The 23,542-nt window shown below is 40.7% G+C and overlaps 1 protein-coding gene across 2 annotated transcripts in view; it reads right to left on the reverse strand.

Moving 5' to 3' along the window:
* Positions 1 to 23,542, reverse strand: part of MATN4 (matrilin 4) — a 75,101-nt gene that overhangs the window by 5,220 nt on the left and 46,339 nt on the right. The window contains exons 3-11 of one of the 2 annotated variants that reach the window (XM_088442791.1): positions 18,526 to 19,095; positions 17,011 to 17,133; positions 13,644 to 13,766; positions 11,810 to 11,932; positions 10,442 to 10,564; positions 9,172 to 9,294; positions 6,483 to 6,605; positions 3,522 to 3,926; positions 1,994 to 2,146 (exon numbers count right to left, since the gene is read on the reverse strand). In XM_088442791.1, coding sequence (XP_088298917.1) covers positions 1,994 to 2,146; positions 3,522 to 3,926; positions 6,483 to 6,605; positions 9,172 to 9,294; positions 10,442 to 10,564; positions 11,810 to 11,932; positions 13,644 to 13,766; positions 17,011 to 17,133; positions 18,526 to 19,095 — 1,866 coding nt within the window. The remainder of the gene's footprint in view (positions 1 to 1,993; positions 2,147 to 3,521; positions 3,927 to 6,482; positions 6,606 to 9,171; positions 9,295 to 10,441; positions 10,565 to 11,809; positions 11,933 to 13,643; positions 13,767 to 17,010; positions 17,134 to 18,525; positions 19,096 to 23,542) is intronic. The other variant, XM_088442792.1, reaches the window with a different exon arrangement.

The raw sequence follows: 23,542 nt of genomic DNA on the forward strand, positions 1-23,542 counted from the left end.
TTGCCCAACTGCGCATGCGTACGGATCGTTATACGCATGCGCGAACCAGTCAGTGCGGCCGAAATTCATGCGCTCGCAAAATAGCGAATGCCTGCTAATTTGAGTGACAGGATGAGGTGTATGTGGGTGGTAACAGGGGAAGGTGCTTGAAAACGGGGAGTGGAGATCCGATCGCAGGCGTGCTTAAAGGTCAAAACGGGCGTTTTATGGGTGTGCATATTTAAAACAGCAGCGTCATTGACCACGTCACTGGGTTATTTTATAGCCAGAACTGCTCGCAAAATTGTGGTAGCAAAAACCAACCACAAGAATAGCGAGCAGCTCATACCCTGTTCGATGTACTCGATTAATCTAATAAATAGCGGACATGACGTAGGATGCGAGCGGACAGGGGGCGTAGTTTCCCAAAAAACGACCGCAAGTTTTGTTCGCTCGTTCAGACCTAGAGGCGTGAACAGACCGCAAACAGTGAACGGTTCATTTGAATAGCCACCCCTATTTTCTGGACGAGCGAGCGCAAATAGCGACCGGCTCTGAATCAGGCCCAATATATTTAAAAAGTCAGCCACATATTTCAAAGAAAAACATTTCTAATAGCTTTATCAGGAGTGCCGGATCCCTGCAATTTAGTGACTATGAGATTAATTACCCGTTGGTACGGTGACCTAAGGCCGCTTATATATATATCACAGTGGCTTAAAGAAGTAAAATATTTGGAACTCAGGAGCCAGTTACAAGTGCTCACCATTTCTCCTATATTACCCTCAAGCGTGCTACGCTCACAGAGGACTTATTACACACCACGGGACAATCAGAGTGGTGGAAAAGAATATTTTGCAGTAGGTACACAAAGAGATAAATAAATAATATAAAAAAGCAGCTTCTTCCACTATAAGTTGAACTTTCAATTTTGCTGATTATTCGAACTTTCATATACGAAGAGACTATGTGCAAACAGCTACAGCTATACAATTACAATAGTAACCATTTTCTGCTGATACAGTATTTCCTTTTTTAAAGCTATTAGAAATGTTTTTCTTTGAAATATGTGGCTGCTATAACTGAATTTTTAAATATATTGTTTATACATTGCTGTGTTTGATTAAGCCACTTTCTAAATATATGTTGGAATATTTGCAAATTAATTAGCATTTAGATATACCCATTGTGCTGTTGTATCGTGTCTTACAGACAATTAATGGTGACTACTATGCAAAGGTCCTGAAAACCCATTTGCTAGGAGCCATGAGGAAGAAAAGACCACATTTGCTGAAGAAACAGTGTTTTTTGCTCCAAGACAATGCGCAACCACATGTTGCTGCTGTTGCATTGGCAGCACTGACTGAAATTAATGGGACAGCCCTGGAACACCCTCAATATAGCCCAGACTTAGCGCCCTGTGATTTCTGGGCATTCCCAACCCTGAAAAAACAACTGTGCGGAAAGAAGTTCTGAACAGATGATGAAGTGAAAAATGCCACAGCTGCAACACTAAAGGGGTCTATTTACTAAGCAGTATTAGGAGACAGAGTGAAAAGTGATAAGAAAGTGATAAGGTGCCAGCCAATCAGCTCCCAACTGTCATTTTTCAAACACAGCCTGTGAGATGACAGTTGGGAGCTGATTGGCTGGCACCTTATCACTATCTTATCACTTTTCACTCTGTCTCCTAACACTGCTTAGTAAATAGACCCCTAAAAGTGATGTCACAAAACAGTCTCCTACACGTCTTTGAATCATTGTTGAAACACTGCAAAAAATGTATTGAATGTGAAGGACGCTACTTTGAAAAATAAAAATGTTCAGATCCCGTGGAGACATCTGATTCTGAATAAATAATCAGTCTCATTACTTTTCAATCACCCCTCGTATAAACCTCTTTGACACTGTACTCTCTGGCAGTACGTTCTGTACAGTATGCATACATCCAATTATCTACAGTAAGTATCATGGCACTGTCCAGAATATGGATATTACTGTTAATACATCATACCTGGACAAATGTTAAGTTTTAAATCTTCAGCAATGAGATTCATTGTGGTAAAATCTGCTGTGTAGAAAGAATGCTTGTTTACGGGTTCTGAAGCAATTTCATTGAGTTCATCTTCAACTGCTTTCCCAACACCAACAGCATACATAGTAATACCTGCAATGCAAAGAATACAAGAGTGAGAGTCTTGTAACAGTGACCTGGGCCTTGACCAGTGTGAAATTTAGCAGATCCCTGTGATTCCGGTCTGTTTAATGTAAGTCTCTGTAACATTTGCAAAAAATAAAATGTAAATTCCAAAAGTGCTTGCATACCGTCATGTATTACAGATAGAAGTTTTTGTGTGTGACACTGCACTTAGAGTGTCTTGTGCATGTGATATCTCTCTTTCTTCTGCTGTGTAAAGAAATACAATGAATCTTAACAGCACTCAGTAATTTATTATCCCTATTGTTTCACATTTTCTCATAATGGTTACTTACCAGAGGGTCCCCTAGGCAGTCAGATGGCACACAAAAGCATGGGCACCAGCAGCAGGCTGACAGAATGCCTGTGGACCCTCTGGAGGCCCTGAATGCTATATACCAGTTAATTACTCAATGGGGACCAGTTCATAAGAGACTGCACAGCTTTAGTGATTTATACTTTGATATTTACTGTCCCGTTATCCTTCTTCTAACCCCTTTATTTTTATTACATTGGTTTATTTCCTAATCTTTGACTTTATGTATGTGTTAGTTAGAACAGAGTTCCCCAGTTACACATATACTATTTACATGGTTTAATGCTTTGTGGTTCTGTAGCTGTTTATAATAAGTTTTGTTTCAGCACTGCTCATAAAAATCTTTAGAGGTTTGCATAAAATAATAATAAAGGCACCTCTTTATAACAAATGTTAAAGGGCCTATTCATTGTTTGGATCCCGATAATTAACATTCTAACTTGCCGCAGATTCCGGAGCAATTCATTATTGCTCCGGCACGGTGACAGCTGATCCGAACATCAGCTGTCCCGCGAACGGCTTCACTGCTCCTTTTTGGAGCAGTGAAACTTTTCACTTCTCCTTTCGGAGCAGTGATGGGAGTGCGCATGCATGGCCTACAGGTCACGCATGCGCACAAGAGCCCTGACATCCTGCAGATGGAGACGGACAGGGGATCTCACAAGCAGGAACATTCGCCATCTCAAGATGGGAAATGCTCCCGCACTCAAGTGACGAAAATATTGTATTTTCAGAGCTTGATGAATTCTGTCCCCATACTAGTGTATGGGGACAGTGGGCCATTCTGCGAGAGGAAGATAAGCAGAAGATATCTGTGATATCTTCTGCTTTACCTTCTTGATGAATGGGCTGAATACTTAATTTTTACAATTGCAGGTGAAAATGTTAATTTTCACCTGATTTTGTAAAAATTAAGTGATGATGAATAGGCCCCTAAGTGTCTTCCGTTAGGCAATTCCAAATATTGAGCATCATGAAATAGTTGGAGTATATTATCTAGCTTTAATCTAATTGTCTGAATACTCTTACCAGTTTCCTTGGCCTTTTTAGCCCATTCTGAGATGTCATCTTGAGAGCGACCATCAGTGAAGACCAAACCAATTTTGGGTACATTGGGTCTTGCACCTTCCTGTTGAGAGAAGCTGTGCTCCACCATATGTTTCAATGCCAGTCCAGTCATGGTGCCCTTCTCCATGTATTCTATGTTCCTCACAGCATTACTGATATCTTTTGCAGTCTTGAACTGATTTAGGGTAAACTCTGTGCGCACCCGGCTGGAATACTGGACTAGTCCAACGTGTGTGCCTTGGGCAGAGACATCCAGGGTGTCTACGATCTTATTCACAAACTGCTTCACCAGTTCAAAATTCTGAGGTCGGACACTTTTGGAGCCATCAATGACAAAAACTAAATCAATGTAGCCAGTGGAGCATTCTGGGATATAGAAACACACGCAGACATTTTATTTATAGGGCAAATCGAAATAGGAAGAATAAAAAAAAAAAAATTCATATCTATTTAAAAAAATCTATGTTTTAATCTGCACAGGGCCCTGTCTTGTTGTCAGATTCTATGAAGATTTAGATTGGCAGTTTTTTCTGCCTTAAAATAGTTTCCAATATTTGGAAAACCCCTCCTGCTTATTTTGATGGCACAAGACTGCCCTGCCACCATACCTGCACAATTACATGACCTGAAACCACTTAATTGCAGAGTTTGACAGCTGGCAGAGTAGATGATATGCCGGATTAGCTAGAGGACTGGGCAGTCGATTGAAAAAAAGACTAGAGGTGTGCCAGTGTGACCTGATTAGATAGTAAATGCAGTCATGCAGTCAAGTCTCGCATTCGCTTTGTGTGTTCTGCCTTAGCAGAATATATCTCAGTAATTATAGCACTCTGCTCAGCCTGTTGTCAAACATGAGGTTCTGGTTGATCAGTTTAGGTAACAGTACAGGTTGAGTCTCCCATATCCAAAATGCTTGGGACCAGGAGTATTTTGGATAACGGAATATTCCGTATTTTGGAATAATTGCATACCATAATGAAATATCTTGGGAATAGGACCCAAATATGCACACAAAATGCATTTATGTGTCATATATACCTTATACACACAGCCTGGAGTTAATTTTAAACAATAAATTCAATAATTTTGTGGCTCAAACAAAGTTTTTATGCAGAAATTAAATTAATTTGTGTCATATACACCTTATACACACAGCCTGAAGGTAATTTTATACAATATTTTTAATAATTTGTGCCGTAGACAAAGTTTGTGTACATTGAACCATCAAAAATCAAAGGTTTCATTATCTCAGTCATGCCAAAAAAATTCCGTATTTTGGAATATTCCGTATTTCGGAGTATTTGGATATGGGAGACTCAACCTGTAGCAGTTTAGGCAACAAAGGTGGTAAGAGATGGGACATCTAGTTAATCAATTTGACCTCTCTTCAAATAGGGTATTTTATTGCAAGAAAATTTGTATTATTTGATGGTGTATAGTGCATTTCTGTAAACAAGGATATCATTATTGAAGTATACAGTATGTATATACAGGTGTTGATGTAAGCTTCTTATAGACAGAAATAGTAAAAGTGGCTTGTCTAGCCTATAAATATATAGAATAAAAGCTATGCATTTCTGTTTTGTGTACATACTTTATAAAGTTAAGATAAATTTATTTTTTATACAAATTAACTATAGATTGTCAATTTTAATTAAAATAAAACAACAGTGTGAAAGATTATTAACATGTACAATTTACCCTCTCATGGAGCTCCTTTGTGACGAAATGTAAAATTATATAACAGCACCTTTTTTTATATCTAAATGAATGTAAACAGCAGTGATTAAGGTATATGCTGGTATAAAATATATATATTATATATATATATATATATATATATAAATAAAACCAACAGCTACCCATTACAGATGTGTCCTCAAACACCTAGCACCAATATGTCATGAGACAACCGACACAACTGAGTCGCTCCCAGAGGAGTAGTGAACCATCTTTTTTATAAAATATTGCATCTTGTTTTCATCACAGACGCAGCGAAGTACCACTCAAAGTATATTAGAGACTCTGGGCTGGCACTTTAATAGTACACAAATTTGTTTTAAACACATAGAAAGCCGCAGATAAAGCACAACAGAATTTGGCGTGAGAAAAAGCAGCGGCCGCTGCATCATTGCACTTTGTATACAGATTCAGACTCAGGAGGGAATTCAATTAGACCTGATATTTTTCTGGGTGCGAAAAAAGGGTGTTGTTTTGCAAATTTGTTTTAATGCCAAATTCAATTGCTTCCCGTTATTCCACCCGAACAAAATATTTTCGGGTGGCAAAAACACATAGGTCTGTGTGATAATGTGGATCCTATGTGTTTTCGTTGCCTCGGCCATGATAACGGGGCTGGTTACCGGGTTACACGTCTGTGTGCTGGGCTGCAGTGGGACTAGAGAGACTGCTGTTGCAGAACAGCAGCAGAAGTCTCTGCGGGGTGGGGTGCAATCACACACTGATCATGACCTCCCCTGGATTTTCCCCTGGCTGAGGGGCTCACAGCAACCCCTCTCCTCAGTGCGCAGCGCCCTTTTTTTCTTCTAAGAGGGGAGTGGTCACGCCTACCTCGATTAGGCCATGACCCCCGATAATTTCCATCTTTAGAGTTAATTGAATAAGCCCGGGGGATCAATTAGCTTCCGGAAAAAGAAACTTGGCTATTTGAATTACTGCCTCAGTCACACACAAATGTAGAAATGTTGCATGTCCATTGATCAGTGCAAGCTAGCAATGTAGTTTTATCATTCCCAGTTGTTTTATTTAAGTGATCGGCCTGGCTGAGGCACTGGGCCCCTGGCTCGTTGAGAGGGGCTATTTGGCGTGAGTAGAGCCACAGCGTATGAAGAAACAGCTGTACATTATTGGTATGTCACTACCAGAAGAAAATGGTGTCTGAGTTTTTCTGTATATACTCACTGTTGCAGGTTTTTCCATTAGCTTCAAGTTCTTGTCCCTCTGGGCAAATGCAGTGATATGATCCAGGTGTACTGACACACTTAAATTCACATCCATGATCCACAACATTGCACATGTCATTAGCTGAAAGTATATTAAAAAACCCAAAGTACTAAATATTATCTATATACAAATCTCAATATAGGTCAGTAGTTCAAGAGCAGAAACAACAATCTTGAGTTATGGCCCCCATAGACTAGCGACAGATTGTTGCAATGCTGCGTTCCTGCGATGCCGGATCTGTGAAATCCAACATGTTGGATTTCACTGATTTGACGTTCACGATCAAAATATGATTGTGATTAGCAAATCGGTGAAATTTAATATGTACAGTTTCATTGATCCTCTGATGGATCGCGGAACATCGATGGCCACCGGTTGGCATTTCCGACTGGTGGATCAATGTTCCCAATTCGAAAGCAGCATTGGGCAATCCGTCGCTTAGTGTATGGGGGCCTTATCAAAATTGTAATATGATTGTGTATAGCAGTCATATTACTACACGGTCTCACTACGGGAGTTGCCATAGTAACAGTGTATTACGTCAATTCCGTTGTGATAACATATTTTAAGCCACTGAATTCAAAATGAGGGATTCTGCATTTTAGTAATGTTGCGGTGTCCAAGGGATGGGGATCCTACTCTACTGATGCACTGTATAGGGAAAATGCTTTACTTTTGCCTCCCAAAAGTAGAGGAGATAAATATACAATTTAAATGGGCTAAATTATACTCCTTGACCAATTATTATTGCATTGTGGATTTTATAATTTGCATTTAAAAAAATAAAAAAATCACTTTAGAAGTCTTTATTCCCTCACAGGAAATCTCATGAATACAGACCATGCAAGAATAACAATTTATGAACTGGGAAGATGAAAACAGAGACTATAAAATAATTTGACATTCCTTGGATTGGTGCTTTTCTCTCTCCAGAGCAAGCTGTTCTGTTTATGGATTGCATTACCATTTGTGCCGAATCCAGTTTAAAATTAAATATAGAACTATGCTAACTACTTTTCCTGCTATTTCCTGCCCAAAGGCATGCTTGGCTATAAAACCCGCCAACAAAAATTACATCAGGCACTTATCATAACCATAAGGGCTCCTAAATCGAATGGGATATAATGAAATTGGATGTAAATGTCCACAAACCTAGGAGGACTAATATGTATGTACTATAATTGTTTAATAAATTTACAGGATTAATCCAGTGGTTTAGGATCATGATATATAGTACATTTATTTAGGAAAGTGCATTGTGATTCTGCGTAAGGATTAAGGAGCTATAAATCGCCTTATTAAAGCAACATTGTCATCATTGTCAATTTTCTTAAAGAGATCCACCTTGTTTCTTCCCTGTTTAAAATCAGATAAATGAAAAGAAACAATAGCTAATACACGGTTGGGGTTTTCCCAGGGGTGTAATTAGGTATTTGAAGGCCCCATAGCAAGATTGTAAGGGCCCCTATGTACCACCCAATGGTGAAAAATGTATTTAACACATGTAACTTTGACAAGAAAGATGGACCCCATTCAGCTCTGGTCCCCATAGCAGCTGCACCTATGGTAGTTACACCCATGGGGTTAACCTATATAAGATAGGGTGATAGTAAAACAAGTAAAAGTAAAGCTCCCCAGAATATGCTGGCAACATATAAGTAGATGTACAGAAATAAATAATTAAATAAGAGTGTATAAGCCCTATCTCAGTGATAAGGAAGTTGAAATATAGGGCCTGATTCATACCCGGACGCTAAGCAGCAAACGCACACTATGGTCAATAATTGCACGTATGCGTCAATATGCGCTTGGGAATTGGATGCTAATTTGAGTGACAGTGCCGTTTGTGGGTGGTAACAGAGGAAGGTGCTTGTGAACAGGGGAGTGGATGTATGAACGCAGGCGTATTTGGGTGTCTAAACTGCGTTTTATGGGTATGCATAATTAGCAAAGAAGCGTCATTGTACACGTCACTTGGTTGTATTTTAGACAGCATTGATCACAGTGCTTGCGATGGGGTAGGGTCTACCTCAAGCACTGCGTGCAGCTCCGATGGCTCTCGAGTCTCGATATTACCGATTAATCACACACTTCCTGGTTGATGATGTGTGCGAAGAAAGAAAGGTGGGCATCTTTATACTGGCGTGCGTTCCCTCTGCTGTCGCTCTCTAAGGCTTAGAGGGCGTCCTTACACCAGACAGTGTGATCGTGGCATTTGCATACCGGCCCTATTTGGCTACGTGAGAGTGCAGCTTAGCGTCTGGGTCTGAATCGACCCCATAGTCAGCAATTATAACTGGGTTTTATGGCTGTGGATAATACTGCCAGTGATTCATATACATAACTAGTCTAGTTATATCATTGATTGTTTACAAAGCCAACGGATCATACCTTGTCTCTGAAAATTGAAAACACAATTAAATTTAAATTAATTTTGTATGTCATGTGTGATCATGGGATTATGTGTTTCCAAGTCCTGTCCCAAGGTGTTAAGCATCCAATTTCATCTGTTTCTTTAACAGCATTTCCTTCCCTTTCATTTCCATCATTTTTATATTCTTCAAACAACCCATCAAAGACACATATACAAATAACTGCCCTGTCTGGGGACACCAGAGATTCAGACACCACTTTGGTTTCTACTCACCCAGACATGTCTTCCCATCACTCTGAAGAGTATAGCCCTCATTACAGCGACAAAAATACCCATTCAGGATACCAACACACTCGTGCTGACAGCTGTGATTCCCGTACGAGCAATAGTCAATCACTACAATCCAGAATGCACATTAATAATACAGCATTATGAGTTTCGGACCTCCCTCCAACAACAGCAGGACCCAAACCACAGCAGCACAATCTTTTCAATAACTTCTTTCTACTATTTGAGGTAATGGAAGACAACTCAATCATTTGACATTTCAGAAAGAAATCTTTGTAGAGAAAGGTCAGGTAAATTGGGTTGCTTTAGCGAAAATTAGATCAACATGAAAGCTCATCTAGTTATTGTTTTAATAAAGCTGAGACTGGTCTCCAGATCAGACAGATCTTTCATGCAGGATTGAAATAAAAGCTCTTTGTTGATGTTATTCGCGTTCTTCTGGCTTTTGAACAAGATCATCTTTAAACCAGAAAAATGTTGTCTATAAAGAGTCACTTGACTATAACATTCCTTTATTAATCAAAGGTGCAGATCAAAGTATTCCGACAATCATAAAGAGTTTACTGTACAAAGCTCTGATAAAAAAGATTTTCATAGAAAATAAAATAAATAAATGACACCTCAAGTTGTCTTTCGGAAGGGTATTAAAGCATGTATTTTGTCACGGGATGTATTCTGCTGGTCATACACAGGCCAATCCTGCCAAATAAAATTATTTTCCAACTTGGTCAAACATGTAAGTGACCAAACTGAAAGAAAAGTAATTCCGTAATAGCTAGATGATCAACGGATGATCTGCTGACCGTATGTAGAAATATTTTGGGATTGCACCATTATTGAACATGTCAATCATTTGGAGCAAGTTTCACATATTGGCTCCAACAGCTCACATTGAAAATTAGAATTTAGGTGCATATCTATCCATCTATCTATCTATTCGGGGCACTGGTAATAATCCACACACATGACATATATATATATATATATATATATATATATATATATATTAATATATATATATGTGTATATATATATATATATATATATATAGATATATATATATATATATATATATATATCCTTGTTGAATCTCTGTTATTTCTCCAATAAAGCTACATCTACCCACAGTCTATATTAAATCGTGGCATCCCCACCCCAGTCTTAATAATTTATGATGTCAGTGAGGACTATGTATATATATATATATATATATATATATATATATACACATACACACAAACATACATTAACTTACTTGTACAAGTCTTTTTGTCATTGTTTAGCTGGAAACCTGTACGGCAGGCACATGAGTAAGAGCCAGGAGAGCTGACACAGAGCTGCTCACAGCCATGATTTCCTTGAGCACACAGGTTTATCACTGAAAAACACATACAAATATTACAAATAAAACATTTTAGTGAATCTTAAAGAGGGAGTACCAGAGCTTAGATTATCATGACATTCAAGCAGTGGTTCACAAAGTTCCTTGAATCAGGGTGCCCTATAGTATCAGCAGTTTTTGCATTGCACCCCAAGGCCACACATTTATTATTGAGAAATTCTGAAAAATACAAATTAAGTAAATTGTGCTTACCTGTTATCCTTAGGTTCAATTATGTAGAAGTAGATAGGGTTGTAGTTCTGTTTGCCCTCACATTTTATTGGCAGTCTCTAGCAGTAGTTTTGCCTAATGCACGGACCATAAATAATTGGATTTGGTCCTGGAGAATCAACCTATGGCACCTCTGCAAGTGCCCAGTGGCACTCCAGGGAGCCACGGCACTAGGTTTGGGAATCACTGCCTTATAGCTTGTTTCCTTATTCAAGTTATACCCTGTGTTTATTGTAGTTACAGTCGCAGAAGGTGTAGGGATGATTTAAGTCAATGACTACTGACAAGTCATTGTCAAAAGCAAAACAACAGATCACATGGGATTAAATGTAGTAGCCTGCATCTTGCAAGCATCGGCGAGATTCCGTTGAGTCTGCCCAATGTTTTAAAGTGGCAATCATTTAAAAGGCAAAACCAACCTTTAAAACATCGGGCACATGACCAATATGCTGTGATATTGTACCTATTAATGGCTGGCAAACTTGTCTAATACGCTTTAAGTTTATAGAATATTCTTATGCTCATCCTAAAAAGTACTAATCAGTGGCCTGTTGCCTTCGACTGCTGTAAGCATTAATGCATCTTTTTTTCATTCAAGTTTAATACATTTTAAGCTGTATGTACTCTCTTTTAATGTAGGAATTGGTGTTGAAATTGTTACAATAATAGTTGTCAATTAGCTGATTTATTAGGACTGTAATGACATGCACTATTTCTCTATTCATCATTTTTTGTATAGTGAGGTTAATCACGAGTTGGGCTATCCAAGTAAACTCCCCAATTTCTATTTTTCCAAGAGAATGGAAATTGGGGATAACTCCATTTTGTTTTTAGGCTAAAGACATAACACATACATGGAGGCACTACTCTGGTATAAAATTTAAGGTATAACAAATTGCACTATGGGACCTGGGGAGAAGGTACTCTTCAAACATAAATATAAAGTAACAACAATTCCTTTACAAGTAGATAGAATGGTCAATTAAACATATGATAACAATATCCGCTCACTTGCACAAGTTTTCTTGTCGTTGTTTAGTTTGTAACCTGTGCGACAGGCACAGGAATAGGATCCGGGGGAGCTGACACAAATTTGCTCACAGCCATGGTCCCCTTGAGCACACAGGTCTATCGCTGGAAAAAATAATTGTATTTAACACACACACACACAAACTAAATCATTATTGGGTATATCTGTAGTGTTAATATTTGGATTATTCTTTTAATTTGTGTTGCCATATTCAAGAACTTTTCTTCAACATATGTATCATGAATAGTCAATCATGGAGTGAAAAGGACCTTCCTACCAAATGCATCATATTAATCTACTATCTATGTAGTCCTTTTACACTTATTAAAGGGGAACTCCACCCAACTCGAGATATTTCCAGCTACGTTGCCCATTGAACAGACAATCCATTTGGTGATGACAGACCTGTGACTTGTACCATGGAGATTGTTGTTAAAGGGAACTTTTGCTGGCACCTTTAGCTGGCTGAAGTACTCGTGTAAATGACTCACACATATGATGACCAAGTCGTTTGGCCTGAGTGTGTAACAGTCAGCTCTGTGGCTAATTTGGGCACACACATTTAGGGAGACATGATGCCCGATTCAGAGGTGGACACAATGTCAATGTTGGATGCAGTGGAACGAATTATTGTTTCTGCGCATGCCCCAAAGCCGCCCTGGGCACGCGCAGTGATTGGTTTGTGACGGCAGTTGCATAGAGCATTTATTCACAAAGTGAGTGACAGGTAGTCAGTGTTTGGGGGAGATAATGGGGGAGGGATAGTTTGAAAAACGCTGGTGTGTCAGGACAGTTTTCTGGCGTGCGCTACGCAGCTGGAGAGGTCCAGGTGTGTGACGATGTGTGACCCATGTTTCATCTTTTATTCGTTAGCGGTGGATGGGAGACACTGAAGGTGGGCGACTCTGTGCACAAAACATTAGGTAAGTCATTAGAATATTTTCGCAAGTCTGCTGCATATGGATTCGCAGTTGCGATGGGATTAGCGTGCATATCTGAGTCAGGCCCATTATCCAGACTATTAGCCAATCGGACAAGAGACTACAAAAACATATAGGTACGATAAAAGCACTACTGGATTGTCAAACCAGTCTAAATAAATTGCATTATACTTTGAGAATGTGGATTACAGATGCTCAGAAACCCCCTCTTGACCAACATACTGTATGAGAAAAATATGTAGCACTCCCATATTAAGCACAGCAGCGCTCCTTCTTACGTGGCAGTGTGACATTTCCAAAGCAAAAAATATAATTAGAATGTTCGCTATGTATACTGCATGCAAAATGTAAATATATCTATATATACAGTACATGACAGAACATAAATAGCTGTATGCCCTCTTCTAAAACCGTCCACCTCTTTATTGAGACTTTGAGAATTATTATGTGAGGTGTACTTTACAATATACTATAAGACTTTACAAAGCCATCTCTGAGTGACTGTCATGTCTTACCAGCTTGGCTGATACTGCAGTCATTTACTTCCCTTTAATCCTAAATGGCCAACCACAGCATGTCTTGTGGTATAGCTGACATCTTCCCTTGTACTGATTGTATTAACTCCCCACATTTCCTCAAAACATATATTCCTTTAGCTGTCAGTCAGATAAGACTAAGGGCCAAATGTAATAGCCTGCGATTTGCATGAGCCAGCGCAAATCCCTTGCTGATCATCCAGGTTGGTTTAGCCTTATAACAAATTGTGACTATCTCGCCGGATTCGAGCTGTCTCCCGCAAAACACAGGCTATTACATTTGGCCGTGCATGTTCATTGGTGGTTATCATATATCACTGGTAAATGTTTTAACTTACCTGAACATGTCTTCTTATCATTGTTTAGTTTGTAACCCGTACGGCAGGCGCAGGTATAGGATCCAGGAGAACTAACACAAATCTGTTCACAGCTGTGATTTCCTTGGGCACATAGATCTATTACTAAAAAAAAAAAAAAAAAAAAAAAAAAAAAAATCAACCCCCAAACACATTTTATTTAGTTTATTTGTTTAGTAGATATTTCTAAACCGACATACAACTGTATTCATGTCTTTGTCCTTATAGACACCATGTGACTATAATCATAAGTATACAGTGTGAGTGTGAACATGCCATTGGCTGTAGAGAACATGCTCATTGTGCTATTAACCCCTTGCCTGGCACCAACGCATCAGATGTAACCACAGTCAGTAGTCCTTTACCTGACCAGTTTGCATCTCATGCATTAGTGCTGCTTCTCTGGATCCCCCTTTGTGTAATGGAGGAAATCCATTCTGCATGTGCAGAGATCAGCTGCAGCAGGGGGCCTTATATAACACTGCACAACAATGAAAATGTTTCCAATGTGAAAATAGTTACTTCTAATTGATTTCAGCATGCAAAGAATGAATATGACATTTAAAACTCTCAGTTAGCTCTGAGTTCCGAGATATAGCCCATTTATGACGATGTAGGGGTATTCCTAGTGAAGTGGGCAGAATGAAGAGAATCTTACCAGCAAACTGCGTTCTGCGCAGAGGGGGCGGGGCCTAATGACCCAATTAAATGAATCAGTTATTTGTCCCCTCCCCTATTCAAATATATGCGATTCACGGGATTACCCACACAAGATAACTGTGGTGCACTGAGTGACAAGCATAGTGAGCGATTCCACCAAGACATTTCAGCAATGGTACAAAGATATCAGGGTAGGTGAATCACTACTGTTGGGCAGTGACAAGAGAAGCCCCAGAAGAGGAGTACAAGCGACAAGCAAAGAGAAAGCACCCCATTAATAGGCCACTATATTATATAGTACTTTCATATCCTGTATGTTTTGTATGCTGTATGTTTGTTTCATTTTGTGTTCTTATTTGTGATTGATTGAATTAAAACAACTGTTATTTATTTTCTATCAAGAAAATATAGATTATTTTAAAATAGCTTTTCACTAGGACGATATTACTAATGTACATACAGTATAGTGCAAGTAGTGTAGCTAAAAAATAGAGCTAGTAAAAACATTCTGAAATCATTTTAGTTTTTCTTGACCTCAAATTAGTAATGTATGACTGTTTTTAGAAAGGAGACAAATTAAATGTATTAATTTGTTGTACAGTGTAATCAGTCCCCCCTGCCCCAAGTCATCTTTGACACTGGGGGGTAGGGAAGTGGGTTAAGCCCACTAAAAACTTTTTTTTGCTGGGGGGGAAATATTAAAAAAGTAAATAAATGTAAACGATTACCTACTACCACTAGGGGGGTTGGCGGTGATAATGCTGGGGAACTTTTTCCACTCCGGGGGCTATTTCTGATGGTGGGTGGGGAGTGATTTTATAATGGAGGCTTATGGACACAGGGGGATGCAAAACACCCCCTAGATATGTTTTTTGAAATAAAATATTTAAATATATTTTTAAAAATGCATTTAAATCTTTATTAAATAACAAAAAACAAACAAACAATTACTTAGTGATTGTTGGTAAAAAAAACATTTGTCAGTTAAGTGGTTAAAGAACTTTTTATCACCAAACTGTAGGAAGTCTTCCAATATTCACAAGCCTTTGAATGATCACAAAATGTATTACAGTGTATATCTGAGAGGGATGCTGATGTAGAGTTGGACCTAAACATATATATATATATATATATAATTTTTTTTTGCTCAAAGTACATTTTCTTGTACTGCGCATATTTGCACAAATTCTTATGCATCCATCTGTATGCTGATTGTTGTTCCCTCCTGCTGTAAAATTGGCGGTATGCACCCTTGCTGATCACCCAGCTCTGCAAGCTGTCAAAATGTGCATTTTTTTTGGAGGGTGAATTTTTTCATCTGCTTTTTTTGGCATAAAACTGTACATCAGCCTCTGCCTCAAGAATGGTTTATATCAATAATGGTACATTATAAGTAGACTTTGATTCAGGATGTACTATTAAATTTTTATTTTTTCAAACTGCATGACATGTATACATCTATTAAAATGGATGCAAACCTTTAATTAGCAGTGTAACTGACTACCTTACATAGGGCCTAATTTATATTTGTACATAACCCAATGGTTTACTGTACGTACAAATACGATGTTGAAGGGTCCGCACAGACGCAAGACCCATTCTGCATATGTGCAGAACGGGTCTTGCGATATCAGCCCTGTCAGCATCAGCATGATTAACATGCTGATTTTGGAGTGTTTTGGGGGATGCATCCAGCCCTGTTCTTTAAAACTGGTGGCATGTTGCCTCTGTTTTCAAGGTGTGACGTTGGACGCAGACTTCCTGGACCTGGTACTGAAACCATCGTGAATGGCGACCAATTGTCGCAATGTGGATCCGAAGTAGCTTTCTCAGACGCAGGACTCGGATCTCGCATATGGTAACAGGAGGCATCTCCTACAAACACCTCCTGTTGCATTTGAATTTTAATGACACGGAATTGCACGGCTGCTTCCTTACGGCTCTGCAATTCCTTGTAAACATGAATCAGGCCCCTAGAGACCTGCAGTTTTGTTAAATAGCGCAATTTACGTTCCGCACAAAGATAGTGGGCCAAATGTAATAGGGTGAGAGTTTAGAAAATGTGAGAGTTAGCAGTAACCTCTCACATTGGTCGAGTTTTATCTTCAAAATCGGAAAACATCTGGATGAGAGTTTAAATTGTGAGAGTTTTTTAAGTCTAAAAACATGCATGTTCTCAGACTCTATTACATTGGCCGAGTTTAAAAAGTGTGAGAGGTTACTGCTAAACTCTCACCCTATTACATTTGGCCCAATGGATCATCTGATTTCAGGTAATTAAGTGGGAACTCTATACTTTCAATAGTTTTGTCTTATCTACAGTAATTAATAAAGTAAACATGAGTTACTTTTGACATGGAAATTGTGAGATTGTTAGACATAATTTAGAAACATAAAATACAAGGACTATCTACAGTACATTTAATCAAATTCAAACGTTGACTTTTGTAGCTCAATGATTGGTTGCTATTGGCTCCAGCACATTGTTGCACAACTACTTGTGTTCATACTGTAAAATGTCCCAAAAAGAATATACTTATTCAGTCTCCTTTGAGAAGTATTGTGAACAGGTTACCTCCAAGTTATTACTGCTTGAATAATAGAAACTGTTTTCAATGTAAAGTGAAGCAGAATATTGAGTCACTTTAAAAATAAAAAACAATAAAGATTGCACGCTGTCTTTACGTACTAGAACACGTCTTCCCATCTGCATTGAGTTTGTAACCTGGGTTACACTGGCAGTAGTAGGAACTGGGCACACTAACACAGGTATGCTGACATCCGTGGTCCATTTCAGTGCACATGTCCACGCCTGAAAAACAAAATCTAGTTTTTAAACAATATAGGGCAACACATTGTGATTGACATACTGATAATGGTACTGTAGGTTTATTTCTGATCAATGAGGGGGCGAGGCTGCTTCTGGCAAGAAGGTTTTGGAGGAAAGGTGATAAGGGCAACAGTTCCACTTTGAAGAATAGGTATTTCAAACCCATGCTGGGATTATTGGAATAATGGTAGGAAAACTGCAATTATAAAGAGTTATATCTGTGGCATTGAAGGTGCCCAACAGTCTATTGTGTAAATGGAAGTGAATGTCTAACTTATGAAGGGTTAGATACACTGTTTAGCAGTGTGTTTTCAATCACTACTGTCCAGTGAGGGATTTTACCAAGGGGCTGCAAGGCTGCTGTTCCCCCAGTAAAACCTGCCACCTCAGTGAGCCAGTTGCAGTTTGTGACTGCCTGCCAGTCACACAGGTGTTTTCTCCCCCTGGGACTGCCAGTCCAGGCTGCAATTATCAAATAGAGTGCTTCCAGTGGAAATCCTATAGGGCAGTCCTACCCAGGTGCTAGGAGCTGCAGCTGATGCAGTGCATAGAAGCCGGTATTATGTGCTTGCATGGTGCCACAGCCACTTCTGCGCATTTGCCGCTCCCGGGCACCTGCCAGATCCATTGCACAGGCACTGGGACCCGGCCGCCTTGCCCAGGATTACAGTGTCTCATCCTCATTTAAAAGGGTAGAACCCGATGCTACTACTATTTAATATTAGCAGGCTCGATACTCTCAGGGTGAAAGTTATGTGCACAGTAATTTCAATCCAGCGTATGCCATTCAGATGACTTGGTGGTGAAGTGCATATATATGCAGAGGCTACATGTGATCACCCTCCTACTGAAGTACAGACCCTTCAGCTGCAGTTAGTATTATAACCTACACAACTGTAGACAACACAGTGTTACAGTTATATTATTTACCTGTTCTCCTAGGAGACCATTAGAAGGCTCTTACACTACTCACAGCTGCTGGCTAGTTGTAATTTAGTGCCCTTGAGGGATATTATTTATAGTATTATAACCTATGCATGGAGCTCAACATTGGAATCCTGTTTAGAATTCACTGATTCATAACTAAAATACCCATATTTACCATGTTGTTATATAAAGTACATGAAAGTACTTATGCTGAATATGCTAAGCCTACTAGTTTTTCATTAGTAAAGTGCACTTGGATGTAGACCATAGTAGCTGTAGGAGGTGAGTTCACAAGTTGAGCCAGGGAAGGGTACAAGTGGTTTTCTAATCATTTCCACTTCTAACAGTTTCAAAAACATATTGAAAACTGAAAAGAATCCAATAAAACACATTTCAGAAGAAATATCAATTCTGTTAGCTTCTGTAATAAAACATATTGCAACTCACCACAGAGTTTGTCCTGGAATTGTATTGCAAAGTGCTGAATGAGATCAAATGATTCTACATAAAAGACGTGGTCATCAATAGGATGTGAGGCCATGGTTCGGAGAGAGTTGACATCTGCTCTCTGGACACCAACAGCATAGATCTCAATTTGAGCATCCCGAGCCTGTGCAGCCACTTCTGCAACTCGGTCCTGAGGTCTGCCATCAGTCACAATAACTGCAACCCTTGGAATTCTTTTTGACAGTGGTCTAGCTCCTTCCTCAACGGTAAACGCAACATTCATGGCATATTGTATTGCCAGACCAGTCATGGTCCCTTGAGCCAGAGGAATTATATCATTTATGGCCTTGTGCATTTCAGATTTTTTAGAGAATGATTTTAGAGAAAATACATTTTGCACTTGACTAGAGTACTGGACCACTCCAACCCTTGTATGACTAGGTGCAATGTCAAGGGAATTAATCATATCAATCATAAACTTTCTCATGTTTTCAAACTCAAATGGCCGAACACTTCTTGAGCTGTCAATAATGAAGACCAAATCCATTGGACCAGTTTTACATTGTGGCACTGAAAAGAAGGAGATGCAAGTAACTATGTAAAAAACTGCAAATAGATACATTATAGCAAAGAGAAAAAATCCATACATTCACATGACATATAATAAACGTGACAATGCCAAACCTCAACCTGTATTTTGTCTAAAGACTTAGCTGTCCAAAGAATCTTTATTGTTCAGTGTACATGAATACATAAACTAGGGATGAGCGGGTTCGGATTTCTGAAATCCGAACCCCCCCGATCCGAGTCGTATCCGAGTCAGGCTCGACTTTTCCCGCCTGACTCGGAACTGAAATCGAGGCAAAATGTCATCATCCCGCCTTCCGGATCTCGCGGGTTTTGGATTCTATAAAAGGTCCCTGCGTCAGTGCCATTTCTCACTCTGGCTGTGGACAGTGAAGAGGGAGGGTGGGAGCTAGGGCTGGCTGGGCTGTGTTGTGCTGCTGTTGTCCATAGAGGCTGTGACCACTCAGTCCATAGGGGCTGACTGGGCTGTGTTGTACTGCTGTTGTCCATAAGGGCTGGCTGGGCTGTGTTGTGCTGCTGTCATAGGGGCTGGCTGGGCTGTGTTGTGCAGTCAGTTGTCCATAGGGGCTGTGTCCACTCCAAAGTCTATAGGGGCTGGCTGGACTGTGTTGTGCAGTGTGCCATAAAGGCTGTCGTCCTAGAGGGGTACTGTAGTGTTGTCCAGGGAGTGATCTGTGCATCAGGGGTGCTCCCCCAAAGTGCACTTCAAAAAAAATACATTTGTTTTTTTGTGTTTGTGAATTATGTACGCAGTAGCCGCACGTGCATCAACAAAGTAGCGTCAAGCATGCACCTGTGTCATAAGTGAAGAGCCGTCTGGCTTGACCGTTAAAGGGTGCTGTAACCCCCAAAGTGCACTCCAAACAAAATAAAAAAATATTTTTGGTGTTTGTGAATTGTGTGCACAGTAGCCGCATGTTCATCAACAAAGTAGCGCCAAGCATGTGCCTGTGTCCCATAAGTAAAGGGCCGGCTGGCTTGTCCGTTAATGGGTGCTGTAACCCCCAAAGTGCACTCTAAAAAAAATAAAAATATATTTTTTTGTGTTTGTGAATTGTGTGCACAGTAGCCGCATGTGCATCGACAAAGTAGCATCAAGCGTGCGCCTGTGTCATAAGTGAAGGGCCAACTGGCTTGACCACTAAAGGGTGCTGTAACCCCCAAAGTGCACTCCAGACAAAATAAAAAATTATTTTTTGTGTTTGTGAATTGTGTGCGCAGTAGCCGCATGTGCAACAACAAAGTAGCGCCAAGCGTGCGCCTGTGTCATAAGTGAAGGGCCGGCTGGCTTGACCGTTAAAGGGTGCTGTAACCCGCAAAGTGCACTCCAAACAAAATAATTTTTTTTTTTGTGTTTATGAATTGTGTGCGCAGTAGCCGTACGTGCATCAACAAAGTAGCGCCAAGCGTGCGCCTGTGTCATAAGTAAAGGGCCGGCTGGCTCATCTGTTAAAGGGTGGTGTAACCCCCAAAGTGCACTCCAAACAAAATAAAAGAATATTTTTGTGTTTATGAATTGTGTGCGCAGTAGCCGCATGTGCAACAACAAAGTAGCGCCAAGCGTGCGCCTGTGTTATAAGTAAAGGGCCGGTTGGCTCGTCCGTCAAAGGGTGCTGTAACCCCCAAAGTGCACTCCAAAAAATATTTTTTTTTTCTGTGCGTGCATCCTCAAAGCAGCAGCGCCAAGCGTGCGTCTGTCTGTTGGTGGTATAACCCCCAAAGTACGCTCCACAAAAAATAAAAAAATCTTTTTCTTCTGTCTTTGTGAATTGTGTGCACTGTAGCTGCACGTGCATCAACAAAGGAGCAGCGCCAAGCGTGTGCCTGTGTCCCATAAGTATAGAGCCGGTCATTTCTTAAAGGGTGGTGTAACCCACAAAGTGCACTAGTCTCCAACAAAAATAAAAAATTATTTTCTGTGTTTGTGTGCGCCTTAGCCGCACGTATATATCAATGTAACATAAATGGAGGACCAAACTTTCTCCGATAAAAATAAAATAGGGAAAGATCAAGAACCACTTCCTCCTAGTACGGAAGCTGCTGCCACTAGTCATGACATAGACGATAACATGCCATAAACGTCGTCTGCCAAGGCCGATGCCCAATGTAGTAGTAAGAGGGCACATACAATCCCAAATGACAAAGTTCAGGAACATGACCTTAATAAAAAACATTTAAATCATCTGAGGAGAAACGTAAAACTTGCCAATATGCCATTTATGACACGGAGTGGCAAGGAACGGCTAAAGTCTTTCCCTATGTTCATGACTAGTGGTTCAGCTTCACATGACGATGGAAGCCCTCCTCCCACTAAAAAAATCAAATGAGTTAAGCTGGCAAAAGCACAGCGAAGAACTGTGCTTTCTAAGAAGATATCACAAATCCCCAAGGAGAGTCCAAGTGTGGTGGCGGTTGCGATGCCTGACCTTCCCAGCACTGGACGGGAAGAGGTGGCTCTTTCCACCATTTGCATGCCCCCTGCAAGTGCTGAAAGGAGCACCCACAGTCCACTTGCTGATATGCAAATTGAAGATGTCACTGTTGAAGTACAACAGGATGAGGATACTGGTGTAGCTGGTGCTGAGGAGGAAGTTGGTGAGGAGGATTCTGATAGTGATGTGGTTTGTTTAAATCAGGCTCCAGGGGAGACAGTTGTTGTCCGTGGAATGAAAAAGCCCATCACGGTCATGCCTGGGCAGCAGAAGACCAAACATTCCACCTCATTGGTCTGGCAATATTTCTATCCAAATCCGGACAACAACTGTCTTGCCATATGTACCATATGTAAAGGTGAAATAAGTAGGGGTTAACCACCTATAGTCACCCTTATAAGTCACCCTTATTTCCCTTATAAGTCACCTGCAGCGCGTTCATAAAAAGTTACTGTCAAGTTCAGAAACTTTGGCTAAGACCGTAAGCAGTCCAGGGACACCTAAATACCTTTGTCCTGTTGTATCCAAGTGCCTGCAAACCACACCGTCAACTCCCTCCTCGTCAATTTCCTCCTTAGTCAGGATCGGAAGTAGTCCTGCAGGCCATGTCACTGGCATGACTCACTCCTCTATCTGGGATTCCTCCGGAGGATCCTGCATTGCTACGTCTACTGCTGCCACTGCTGCTGTTGCTGCTGCTGGGAGTCGTTCATCATCCCAGAGAGGAAGTAGGAACACCACTACTTTTACTAAACAATTGACCCTCCCACAGTCCTTAGCGAGGAGGATGAAGTACGACAGCAGTCATCCTGAAGCAAAACGTATAACTGAGGCCTTAACTGCTATGTTGGTGTTAGACATGCGTCCGGTATCCGCCATTAGTGCAGTGGGATTTAGACAATTGATGGAGGTAGCGTGTCCCTGGTTCCAAATCCCATCTAGATTCCACTTCACTAGGCAGGCGATACCGAGACTGTACAGAAACGTCAGAAAAAGTGTCCTCAGTGTCCTGAAAAATGCGGTTGTACCCAATGTCCACTTAACCACGGACATGTGGACAAGTGGAACAGGGCAGACTAAGGACTATATGACTGTGACAGCCCACTGGGTAGATGTATCACCTTACGCAGCAACAACAGCAGCATCACCAGTAGCAGCATCTCAGAAACGCCATCTCGTTCCAAGGCAGGCTACGCTGTGAATCACCGGTTCCAGTAAGAGGCGCACCGCCGACAACCTCTTAGAGAAACTGAGGGAAATCATCGCCCAGTGGCTTACCCCACTTAGACTCTCCTGGTGATTTGTGATATCTGACAACACCACCAATATTGTGCGGGCATTACATCTGGGCAAATTCCAGCATGTCCCATGTTTTGCTCACACAATAAACTTGGTGGTGCAGAATTTTCTGAAAAGCGACAGGGGCGTGCAGGAGACACTTCGGGTGGCCCGAAAAATTTCTGGCCACTTTCGCCATTCAGCGACTACGTGACGAAGACTGGAGCACCAGCAAACACTCTTGAACCTGCCCCGCCATCACCTGAAGCAAGTGGTTGTGACGTGGTGGAACTCAACCCTCTATATGCTTCAGAGGATGGAGGAGCAGCAAAAGGCCATTCAAGCCTATACATCCACCTATGACATAGGCAAAGGAGGAGGTATGCACCTGACTCAAGCACAGTGGAGAATGATTTCCGTGTTGTGCAAGGTTCTCCAGCCCTTCGAACTTGCTACACGTGAAGTCAGATCAGACACTGCCAGCTTGAGTCAGGTCATTCCCCTCATCAGGCTTTTGTAGAAGCAGCTGGAGAAAGTGAAGGAGGAGCTAAGATGGAGCGATTCCGCTCGGCATGTGGGACTTCTGGATGAAGCCCTTCATTCGCTTTGCCAGGATTCCCGGATGGTCAATCTGTTGAAATCAGACCACTACATTTTGGCCACCATGCTCGATCCTAGGTTTAAAGCCTATGTGGTGTCTCTCTTTCCGGCCGACACAA

Source organism: Taudactylus pleione, unplaced genomic scaffold (genome assembly GCF_031769625.1).
Source record: "Taudactylus pleione unplaced genomic scaffold, aTauple2 ptg000317l, whole genome shotgun sequence".
Lineage (NCBI taxonomy): Eukaryota > Metazoa > Chordata > Amphibia > Anura > Myobatrachidae > Taudactylus > Taudactylus pleione.